General features: G+C 37.9%; 1 protein-coding gene across 1 annotated transcript; it reads left to right on the top strand.

Annotated features, from left to right (window-relative positions):
- The first annotated feature begins 1,138 nt into the window (after positions 1–1,138).
- On the top strand, positions 1,139–3,629 carry LOC147868487 (GATA transcription factor 9-like). The gene is made up of 2 exons (XM_087319764.1): positions 1,139–1,687; positions 1,977–3,629. Exons 1-2 carry the CDS (start codon positions 1,322–1,324, stop codon positions 3,120–3,122), a joined length of 1,512 nt encoding a protein of 503 aa, XP_087175890.1. The 5' UTR covers positions 1,139–1,321; the 3' UTR covers positions 3,123–3,629.
- The last annotated feature ends 9,050 nt before the right edge of the window (positions 3,630–12,679 follow it).

Raw genomic sequence — 12,679 nt, 5'->3', positions numbered from 1 at the left:
AGTTTTGGAAATTTTGAAAAGAAAGAAAGAAGAGGAATCAACGTGAACAAATTCAATTTTTGAGATGTCTCTAAATCAGGGGATGGGGGGGGGGGGGGGGGCGTTAATATTTTAAAGAGAGAGTAAAAAAGAAATTATAATCCAAGAAAACCGGAAGGAAGGAGGGAAAGGGGTTTTTTTTGAACCAGTTTTTTTAATTTATTCTTTAAACAGGTAAAAAAAAGAAAAAGGTAATTAAAAAAAAAGGAGAAGAAGAAGAAGAAGAAGAAGGAAAAATAAAAATAAAAATAAAAATAAAGGATTGTGCCAGAAAAGATACGCTCACTGTTAGTATTATTATTATTAGTATTATTGTTACTACTATTAACTATTGAATGGGATTGAATTAGATTCGTTCGCTTCTGGGGGTGGCTACAATTAGCGGGGGAGGCGTCGCTAAATCTAGGGGGGGGTGCCGTGAGCCAGACGATAAGCGGTCACGATTTCTTGCTTGACTGGGCTCAGCTCCGTTCAGAGGAGAGCCGCTAGAACTAACGGCGGAACGAACGCGAGTATTAGCGGTTTGCTTGCTTGACTAGAAAAAGAAGAAGGAAGGGTTTTTTTTTATTATAGCGCCGTCTTGACTTCTGTTTGATTTAGCGGGGGGGGGGGGTTAGAGGCGCGCGCCAGCACTCAAAACCAAACACCCCCCTCTTCTCTCTCTTCTTTTTTCTCCGCGTTTTTTTGTTTTCTTGTCACAAGCTTTGTGTGTCCCTTCTCTCTCTCTCTCTCTCTCTCTCTCTCTCTCTCTGTGCTGCCTTTTCCTCTCTCTTCACTTCTCTTACACTTCTTCTTCTTCTTCTTCTTCTTCCTTCATCTTCTTCCATCAAATCACCCCAACCAAAATCAAGTCTTTTTTCTCCCTCCAACAGTTGTGTAGCTCCGCCATAGCCTCTTTCTCTCTCTTTCTCTCTCTCTCTCTCTCTCTCTCTCTCTCTCAACTGCTTAGTGAAGCTTCCCCATAGTTTCCCCCCCCATTACACCTCCCTTTTCAACCCTCTCGTCTACTTTTTCTTTAGCTTCTGTGTATTACCTTTGACAGTTTCTTCTTCTTCTTCTTCTTCTTCATCATCATCATCTTCTTCTTCTTCTCTGCAGGCCTCCCTCCTTCTTGAGAAATCCTTCCTTCCGTCCTTCCTTCCTTCCTTCCTTCAGCTTCAGCTTCAGCTTCTTCTCTCTTTGCTTTATAGCTTTTCACTCCTTTCTCTGCTTACCCACCCCCTCCGCTGCTCTCTGGTCTTTCCTGCCCCATCCCTGCACTTGTCTCCTCCAAAGCTTTTTCATGGAGATAACGCCTCTGCTCTCTCCTATCTCGCTTGGCGCACAATCCTACTACGACTCCCTCAGACGCTTCCACAAGCTCCCGGAAGCAGAAGAGACGCCATGGCTGGCCCCCCCTCCCGAGTCCAATTTTAGAATCGACGATCTCCTCGACTTTTCCAATGAATCGGTGTGTGGATTCGAAGAATACGAAGAAGAAGAAGAAGAAGAAGAAGAAGAGGAAACCAACTGCAGTACTGCCTCGCAGGTCGAGGTCCCGCAACCCTCGTCTCCCACCACATCCTCAAAGAAAGAAGCCATTGCTGCTTCTCAGATAACAGCCAATTCCTTCCCTCAAGAAGCTTCCCACGATGGGCTCTGTGTGCCGGTAAGCTCTTCGATTCCTCCTGTCTCTTCTTTCTTTAATTGGCAGAATTCAGCCCTCTCATCCTCTCAAAAAGGCTTCACAGAGACCCCTCTCCATTGTTTCTTCTTCTTCTTTGCTCAGGAAATTTACCATGAATGTCTGACCAAGCTGTATATATGTTTGTATATACATATACATATATAGATATTCTCCGTATGGCTCCACTTACACATGTACATACGCTTGTCTATGCTTCTTTGTTCCATGTCTTGGTTCTTTGCTCATGAATTCTACACAAATTTCTGAGCAGTCTGACGAGCTAGCCAACCAGCTTGAGTGGCTGTCGGCTTTCAATGAAGACAGTTCCTACTCGGGAGACAGGAAGCTCGCATCCCTTGTAAGCTCAGGAAGCTTAAGGAGCTCCAAAGAAGAAGAAGAAGACGAAGAAGAGAACCGCAGAACTGTTGCGTCTGCTCAAGACAGGTTTCAAAGCCCTAGCCCCATCTCTGTGTTAGAGTTAGGAGGGGGGCTTTCGTATCTATCTAATGGAGCTCACCATGTCCCTAGCAGAGCTCGAAGCAAAAGATCTCGAAGCGGTGGTAGGATATGGTCTGTAGACACTCTCATTCCTACTTTGGTCGAGAACACTGTCTTACAGGATTGTCCATTCTTTCATCGTCAAAACCATTCTTTTTCGTCCTCATCATCGTCATCGTCTTCTTCTTCGTCTGTTTCTCTCTCTGATCATCGGCACCGGCCTTCATTTATTCCTTCTCCTTCTACTTATCCTATGAAGAAATCAAAGAAAAGCTCCCCTCCCTCTTTATCTTCTTCCTCACCTTCTTCTGCTTCTGCCAGGCTTTACAAGACTGTCTCTGCCATTGCCATAGCGGAAGCTCCTCCCCGGAGGTGCTCTCACTGTCTTGTCCAGAAGACACCTCAATGGAGGGCTGGGCCAAACGGACCGAAGACACTGTGTAATGCTTGTGGAGTACGGTATAAATCTGGAAGGCTAGTTCCTGAGTATAGACCTGCAGGTAGCCCTACTTTTGTGAGCGAAGTTCATTCAAATTCTCACAAGAGGATTCTTGAAATGAGGCGTATGAAGGAGGTTGAGGAACAGATTAAGGAAGACGAAGAAGACGTTGATGAAGACGACAATGAAGAAGAAATTGACGGTGGAGAAGAAAGAGATGATTGTCGCTCTCAGATTACGGACTCTTACAAAGAGTCTTTAGAAGCAGAACCTTGCACTTCGAGTTTCTGTGAAGGGAATTCTGTTGAAGATCGTAAGCATGTATATTCCATTAACAAGGATATTATATCCTACAGGGGTCGTCATGGAAGCTGCAAGAAACGCCTTATTGCTACGCCATCAAATAGCATGAGAAAAGAAGACGAAGATAGTACTTTAGAAGCAGAAGAAAGCATTCAAGAGAGTGTTAGCAGCGTCTGAACACGCTTGGCTACGAATTTTGCAGAGAACCTTAAATGTTACTATACCCGAAAATGGTATTGGGAAAGAGAAAGTAAAAACTGATCTACAGTACTAAAATTGGAGTCTTTCTCTCTCTGCAGAAAATCACCTGTAAAGATTCTGTATTTAGCTTGTTTGGCTTGACTATTAAGGCGGCCTTTCTACAGCTTCTTTCTCTACATAGTGTCGAGTTTTGTATTACTTTCCACTTAGATTAAGATGAAGATGAAGAAATTGAAGAATTAGGGTTAGTTCTAGAGCAGTAAAATGCAAAAAGAATTAATACAGATGAATCCATCTTTGAAAAGGTTTTTAGGATAATTATATCTCAGTATCAGGGCAGTGTTCAGTAAAATTTAGGGATATGTTTTTAGATAAAAACACTTGTTTTCACTCACTCTCTTCCTCTATCTCACTCACACAGGTGATGTGTGTGGGTTCTCTTGTAATTTGACAACTTTTGTTGAAAAAGTTTCTGTTCAATCAGATTCAGAAGAAAAACAGTGTTAGTAGTAAGTATTTAGCCCACCATTAAAAGGAAAAAAAGTGTCAGAAAAGGTTGGAAAACAGTGTAAATTTAGAATGTTTAGTGTTTTGCAAATCTAGTATCCCGTGTAATATTGATTTGGGCTATCTATATTGTGTACTCTAGAGTATTCGAAATGTGATGTTCATATTTTTGTTTGAAATGGGCTAAGGATGCAAAACGGTGGATACTGTTAATAATCATGGATATGGAAGGTTATGATCTTCCGGTGCAGCTTCGGAAAACAGTTCATTGCGAGCTACTGCTAAGTTAAGTGAGGTATAACTTGTGTTGAAGGCTGGATATGGTAGTAAAGGTTATAAGGTATGGATTTGGAACATTCCAATTGCGAGCACTTGGCTGTAAACTTTTGTGACTGCAAGTAGCTGACTTGAGTTAGCCTCAAAACTGTGTTCCTAGTTTGTATATGAAGACTGATCAAGGTCTGCTAGAAGAGCGAGATAAGCAATAATTGTGGTGGTATATGAAGATCGATCAAGGTCTGCTAGAAGAGCAAGATAAACAATAATTGTGGTGGCTACCATCACTCTACTAAATGCATACATCTGCATGTGTGTATTAAACAAAATCATTTTTGTGTTTCACTAGCATAACTTTTTGCCTAGATAAATGTGAATTCTCTTAATTTGCTTGGATTAGATTTGAATTGTTGCCACACTGTTGATGCGAAGTTATGAAAGATGGTGACAAATGTTTCGAATTGAGTTCATCTTTGACACTCAAAGATGCGCATGATCGAAATTCGAACCCTTGACCTAGGGTACACCGATAGGCCCCCTTAATATTTTCAGTCTGGGAAAGAGACTGTGTGTTTTGGTTTGCTTTTTCATTTGCTTTCTTTTATGTTGCGAGATTGACGAAAGAAGATATGCCACTTCGGTACGGGGAAAAGATGGATTGTTGGATATTTATGATGTGAAGGAAAGCCTTGACATTTGAAACGTATTCGAGCTCGTTAAGGGAAAGAAAGAGAATCAATCATACATGGTTTGGTTTTGGGTGAATGGGTATAGCTAGCTGTGTCATTGCATGCATTTGTGTAAAATATGTTATCTTTCTACATTCATTTATGAATTCATACCAGGAAAAACAAGACTTCTAACTATGAAAAACATGACTTTTATGAGCAATGGGGTCCCGACTCCGCCCCCCCCCCCCCCCCACATACACATACACTCTCTCTCTATGGAATCAATAGCCCAAGAGAATTAGTGTGTTATATTATATATATGACAACAATCTCTTTGAAAATATGTATTGGTCCACTCACACATAAAAACAAACATTTATGGTTGGACAAATTGATCTATATATACACATGAATGAGTATTAAGATTACCATCAATATTATCATTTCTATCCGTGACTTATCGATGGGAAGAGCATTATTTTTTTGGTAACTAAGATATTTCGTTACTAAATGAGCTTGCTCTTGGTTGGCAAAATCCGAAGCTTAATTCGGAAAAGCAAACGTGGATGTTAATCATCTAAACTCAAGTCACCGAGAATGGAAGTCGAAAAGCAACAGAAGCATATAAGCTCTATCAAATTCTTTTACTCACACACAAACAAACACACATATAGAAGGAGGAAGGACATGATGATAATCTTTGTTTTCTTTTCACTGGTTATTATATGATAACGGAAGATACAAAAATGGAGAGTAGTTTTTATGATGATTGATTGATTGTGTGGGAGTGTGTGAATGGTGATATGTATGTATAATGTGAGGAACCAGAATTGGATGGAGATTAGAGTAGAGTAATAATATGTACTTAGACTAGGATAGGAGGAATCATTGGGAAGGGGGCAAAGGCTGGGGCTAAGCTTAGCTGCTCTTTATAACCTGTTGTCTTGAAGGCAGATCAAGAATTAAATGTTCCCTTCCTTCACAACAGAGAGGGTACTACTACTAACTACTGCTGCTATTTGCTTTTCTGGGGAAGGCTTCCTTTTTTGGCAGCTTTTTCCAGAGGAATTGGATTTTGTGTTCTTAGTTCAAATTGCTTTGTTTTATTGTTTTGGTAGTGATCTAGATTCTCCTCCCACACCGAACCAACAACCATCATAGGCTGGACTGTATTATTAGTCTTTCAAAATCCTTTCTTTGCTTCTTGTAGATTCACAAAACATTGGTTATCCACATCCTTAAAATTTTCCATGGTTTTATTTTGTTCTTATTTCATTTTTAAAACTTGAGCTTGCCATTCTGTTTTCTGATGTCAATCCTTTTTTATAAGTTTTCAAATTATGTGTGATTGCTCACCCACAATCACACATAATTTGATTGGGAACTGGTTCCATTGTTACAACTTACAAGTTATGTTCCTTGAGACACCATTTTATGGCCCAGAGCTTCAAAAACTTATAACATAATTGTTGATCCTCACATTGCCCACTCGTTCATTGTTTTCATCAACAACATGGTTTGTGGATTCTCTCAAACATTAACTAACATGCCCACACCTTGCATAATCATGTAGGTGCTATTGGCTATTGGACATAACCAAACATCATTTGTCATCTCCACTTTCCCCACTTCATATTGTTATTCATCATTATTCATTTCAACCTCAATAGTCTCACAATTTTAAAGAATTAGGGAAGTGTTATTGAACCCCCATAAAGAGGTTTTTGATATATGCATGTGTGAATAAAAATAATACATTTCCCATCATGTTACGCAATGTTGAGCTGCATTGGGAAACATTTTTCACGTATCCATATGTATGTAAAAGTTTGTGTCCATGTGTATCTGTGTGTACAAGTATGTAGCACCCCATAGAACTCGTGCAATGAATTACATAAGAGAATCTACCAAAGCTTAAGGTTATTCAACGCGTGCCCTGAGCATCTTGCACCCTTTGTCTAAGAGAACAAAATTGGCACCCGGGAAAGATGTTGCAAGTTGGTGACAAGTTGTTAGGCTTATTCAGCTTGGCTCTATAGGAGGTCCGTAACACCATAGCCAACTTGGGTTCCAAAGAAAGTACATATTGGATGGGTGACCCCCAAGAAGTAATGTATTTGTCTAAACTTCATGCTTCCTATTTCTGGTTTATTTTTTTGACCTTCATCTCCTCCTGGAAATGCACACACTAAATTTGACCAAAGCTTTGAAGTAATTAGTAATTTAAGTATGGTTTCAGTCCCCCACGACAAGCCAAACTCATCTTAGTGGGGGTCCATTGGCACCAAGTATATATATATATTATGAAGCGGGAACATGTTTCCAATTGTGTACATATATATAAGTGGGATAGTTAGTGGGCAATATATACAAATGAAATGAATGGCATGTTAACCAACAATTGCGACTTGCAAAGGGGGCCCTACAGAAAGAGAATCATTGGTATGTGTAATGTTTGTTTTTGTGAAAAGTGTAACAAATTGTGATTAAGAGGACAATTAGAAGTATGCGTGTTTACATAAACACAATAACAATTAGCCAATAAGAGGCAAGTGAACATTGTCAATATCATAAACATGCAATCACTTAATGAAAGTATGGAAATCTGAGAGTTATTGTCACAAAGTCTGATATGAACTATGTGTGGGTGGGGGCGTGGGTGTCGCACATTTTTAATTCAAGTCAAGCCGAAATAATAGATTACGTTGATTATTATTAAAGGATCATGTGTGCTTGGTTTTTGACATTATATTGGTTTGAGAGTCTACTTTTGCATGTGAAGTGGTGGGATGGGCACTATTGAGAGCAAGACATAAGGTTGTTTTTGTTTAATTGGCGGAATTTTCTTTCGCTTCACATTATTTGATCTCTTTGTCCAAATAGATAACCCTAAGGAATTGATAGTCCATTATGATTTTCTCATGATATCGGTAGCAAAAGTTTGATGGCTTATCAACAATGAAAATTTCTCTATTCTTAGAACTAGATTATAATGTATTTGAAGATTCTGCATCTTGAATTGCTTTTCAACCTTCGGTTTCTATGAAGTAGTATGAAAAACGTGTGGGGATATGCCACAATAGTCGTATGTATTGACATTTTGAAGTGACACTTTTGCTAATAATTAGCATGAAAAACTCTTCATTGAAGAAAAAACTTGTTGCAAAGGACAAATTTACAAAGTTGGCATCCTATGTGATTATCTCCAATTTCAAGCTTCAAAGGCACTTCCGTCTATAATTGTTTTAAAAGTTTCAAGCAATGTAGTGATGGTCTTTTTGAAATGGTCGCAAATCAACCCTCGAGTATAATTGAGGGTGGTTGTCATTTATAACTCATTGCATAAATATCATTAAAAAAAACATGTTCTTTCTAATATGGAAAACAACTTATGGACCTTCAGAAATTACAAGATGGAATGAGCCCATTTTATGAACATTGAATTTGCAAAGACCTTGTGCTTTGATATCAAGTTAAGAACTTCTATTCATATAAGGTCAAAACACCATGGGTGGCACGCATGGAGATTGATGTAGTAGACATCAAGTGATAACATGGTAAAACACCAATATAGTAAGATAATGGAAATTGTTTTCATAAGTTCAGTGATTGCATAATTCTTTACATTTAGAAACATAAAAAGTTCCTTACAAATACAAATAGTGACAACGTGGTACATTTGCACAACCATTTCAAGAGGGGGGAACATTGAATATTGTATGTTCAAATAAAGAATCCACGTTTTGAAGAAATGATTGACTTTGAAGTGTTTGTTACAAGTGGGGTTGAAAAGCATGATGGCAGTGTCTCCCACCCCCCATCCTCGCCAAAGCAAATTTCCATTTTGCTTTGAACACAACCTCACTTCATTGTTGTGTGAAGAATCATTCATCCCTTTGGAATGGACCAATTGCCCAAAAGAAAAGGAAAATGCTTTACAAAGTTTATGTGTTGAGATTCGAAAAGGTGTCTTAGGTTACTACTCCTTTGCTATCATATCTGGCAAGGTGCATAAAGTTACTCAACCATGACAAAAAACAAACTATCAACAAATTCATACAAAATTGACATCATATCCTACACCAAGCCTTTTGTTCAAATATTTGCACTTATAGTCCTTTGATTATTACCACCATTGTTCATGTTCACGGTGTTCCAAATAAAAAAGCAGGTGTTCATAAAGTGGATGTACTGGAATTATTTATGGCATCTTAAAATGAATGTAGCATATGAATGTTGACAATGCCTATTTTTTCTCTCAATTTTTTACATAAACTTTGGAGTTGTTGAATAATTCATGGTTTAGAAATATTGCTAGATTTCTTTAAATTGAGCTTCCAAGCTAACCTTTATCCATGGTTTTGCCACAAACATCCAAGTTCGTTAATTATCACTTGGAAGCACATCGCACCATGGAATGGTCCTGAGGTAAGGCACCCGAAATTTAAGAAACCAAGATGTAGTTAAGGTATCTTGACACAAGAATTACCATTAAATATTGACCCCCAATGGGACAAGCATATGGACCACTTTTTGGTATACATCCCTACATAATGATAATGTCTAAGCGGATGTACAATTACAGTTTTTAATTTCTCTTTATTAATTTAAAGTGCTTTTCCCTTGTTTATTTTTGTTTGTATACGAAGAATGGCCCATCCATTGAATTGTAGGATAATCATGGCTATGTTAGCCAAGTCTTGTATTTCGACTGAATACGGTATTCTTCATATTGCGTGAAACTAGTTCAAAAGTTATAGTATATTATCGTCAACTTTGGTTGCGTTTCAAAAACAATACCTTCTCTCAATAAGTCTTGTGATATCCATGTATTTTGTTAAAATTCCCTTATGAAGGCCTATGTTGTGCCCATGTATTTTTTAATATCATCTTGTGTAGAGAAAAAATACCATGCTCATTGATAGTAGAGTTTCCATAATAAATACTAGTTCAAACCTATCCCTTGACATCAAAACTATGATCTTAACTCACCAAGCACACACACTACCATTACAACATTACATGTATCCAAACCATAGACATAAGAAAAACGTGGAACCTGTTCATTGTCTATAAAGATGATGTTTTCACTTTGTGATTTACCACCCTCTTCTCTTGTAGCTTGTACTATAGGGTTTCATAAAAACTATCAAAAATTGGGGACAATGTTGGTTGACCATGATGAGATGACATTGGCTCATCATTCCAAATGTATAAAAAGAGTGAGAAAGAGGTAGACTATGAAAGGAAGGAGCTAAAAATAAGACAAAGCAATAGGTGTTATGCATACAAGCATCCGCATAGAATATCATGAACAACTCTAATATGCATTTAGGGACAATTGTAAACTACTTTAAGGTTGTAACATACATATTATTGGTACATATAGCATTTAAAAAATTACCAACATGTTTTCAATTGTAACATACATATTATTGGTACATATAGCATTTAAAAAACTACCAACATGTTTTCAATCTCGTTTTTAGAAAACAAATCTAGAATATTTCACACTATGTAGAATGTTCAATGAGTTTTTTTTTCTAATGAGAAAAATGTCTTCATGAACAATTGAAAAGATAGATAATATCTTCATGACCAATTGAAGATAAAATGTATTTGTGCTCTAAGTGCATTACACTGATCTCACATATTCTCTTAGTTGGAATTCTATCTCCTTATTGAGGCCGTAATTCTAACTAAATTGTTGTTTGCCCTCTAGAAGGCATGGATATAAGTGGTTGTCAAACACTCCTAAGCTACTAATGGTTGTATAATTACTTAGGTCAACTTCATTTCACTCTCTCACTAAGCTTAACTTGACTAAGAAGCTCACTAACTTAAATTAAAGACTTCATCAAGAACTTAAAGAACTTTTGTGACAAGAAAATACACAATGAATACCTGCACTTCAATTAATCAATGGTTAACGAATCTAATACAAGAGGATTAGCAGAAGTTTTAGAGTAAATCAATTTCACTAATCTTATGTAAAAAAAGCACAAAAGTAACTTTAATTGTTGATGCCAATAGCATTTGTTCCAAATTTAGCTCTAACCCAAAAGTTTCCAAATCAACGATCATCGAGGTACTTTCTTCGAAGTTGCTCATGGATCCTTTATGATTTGTATAGAAAATTCTAAGTCCTGAATGAGTTTTGCTTGTCATGTCTTATGATCCAGGAGTGGTGATTACATATGGATGTGGATGTGGATGTGGATGTGGGTTTGGGTGGGATGGTATTTTTGTCTACAAGAGAGACTCTTGGTGTGGCTTGGAGGCATTGAAAGTTAATCAAGAGTACTATCACATTTGCATCATCGAGGTAAACTTGAAAAACATGGTGCAATAACTAAGCATTATGTATGAGCCACATTGTTAGAATGATTGGAATTTGGAGCACACCAACTTGACCTAGAGCTTTGCCATTTGTCGAGGTAAATGTCAAACTTTTGGTGCAATAATAGAACATTGTGTATGTGAACTATGTTTGATAGAATGATGGAAATACAATAACTTGAATTTCAGGACTTGCCATTTCTCACATGCTCACTGAGTGAAAGCGTAGTCTTGGTTGAAAGTGAGATATCTTTTATGGATCCATAATGCAAATCATAGGTGGTCAAGCTTTTAGTATGTCAAATGTAGTTGTGCACCGTTTCTTTAGCCTCTACTTTGAGCATGACAAGTTGGTGTACTGGGTTCCATTTAGTTCCTCAAAGTTGCAAAACATGGCAATGGTAGAGCCACATTGGCCCTGCAAGGCATGCGCTTAAACAAACCTGAAAATTGCCATAGGTTACAAATGGTAGTAATAAAGTAGTCACACAATGACCAAGCAAACATACAATATTGAAACTCATGTATACATGTGGTTTTCTTTAATGTCCTTTTTAGTTTATTGCTTTACAGCTCATGTAGGCTATACACATTCACCCCTTTGGTAATGTACTTACCATGAAACCCCATGGCTTTCCATGACTGTACCAAACATTAGTACCATTGTCCTCACACTAGAGCTTTTCATATAGTTTACATGATTAAATAGTGATGTTGTTCAGCACTTCACTATTGGCACAAACCACTAAACACCTTGGCCTTGCTTAATTACAATTTACTTTCAAACATTAACGCAATTGTCCTCACCCGACTCCTCATCAAAATATTTACAAGCTCATAAATCAACTGTTTCAAAGCTCACTCTCGTTCTTCCATTTCAACCCTTCACACGTCATTCTCATCCTTTGAGCTTCTTCATTCCACTTCAATGGTTATTATTCTACAAAGAAAGCCAGCTCTCCAACAAACAGGGGTCTAATTGTTCAAATTTCCTTAAACTTCCCTCAAATTTTGGAGGCAGAATATACTACCTTGATAACAATTGGCATAGTGATGTGCTTTGAGCAAGCTGCACTGAAGCTTTCATTACCTTGCCATTTCAACCCTTCACACGTCATTCTCATCCTTTGAGCTTCTTCATTCCACTTCAATGGTTATTATTCTACAAAGAAAGCCAGCTCTCCAACAAACAGGGGTCTAATTGTTCAAATTTCCTTAAACTTCCCTCAAATTTTGGAGGCAGAATATACTACCTTGATAACAATTGGCATAGTGATGTGCTTTGAGCAAGCTGCACTGAAGCTTTCATTACCTTGCCATTTCAACCCTTCACACGTCATTCTCATCCTTTGAGCTTCTTCATTCCACTTCAATGGTTATTATTCTACAAAGAAATCCAGCTCTCCAACAAACAGGGGTCTAATTGTTCAAATTTCCTTAAACTTCTCTCAAATTTTGGAGGCAGAATATACTACCTTGATAACAATTGGCATAGTGATGTGCTTTGAGCAAGCTGCACCGAAGCTTTCATTACCTTGCGGCTATTCAGGCTTCAAAAGTGAAACCATGTATTCAGTTTTGGTGAATGTTAATAAAAACACCAAAACTTCCATACATGGCTGGTGTTGGATCACAAGGACGGCAATGGAACAAATAGGGTGTGGTGTAGGGGTTTAGGGTTTATGCAGGTCTGCAGATTGTGTGTGTGTATGTGCGTGTGTGTGTGTGTGCATGCACGCG

The sequence above is a fragment of the Azolla caroliniana genome, unplaced genomic scaffold (genome assembly GCF_043228905.1).
Source record: "Azolla caroliniana isolate FFs.n. ecotype wild unplaced genomic scaffold, voAzoCaro1.0.p SCAF_1, whole genome shotgun sequence".
In the NCBI taxonomy this organism is placed as follows: domain Eukaryota; kingdom Viridiplantae; phylum Streptophyta; class Polypodiopsida; order Salviniales; family Salviniaceae; genus Azolla; species Azolla caroliniana.
Note: the sequence above shows the minus strand (reverse complement) of the source record. Positions and strands in the feature narration are given on the sequence as shown.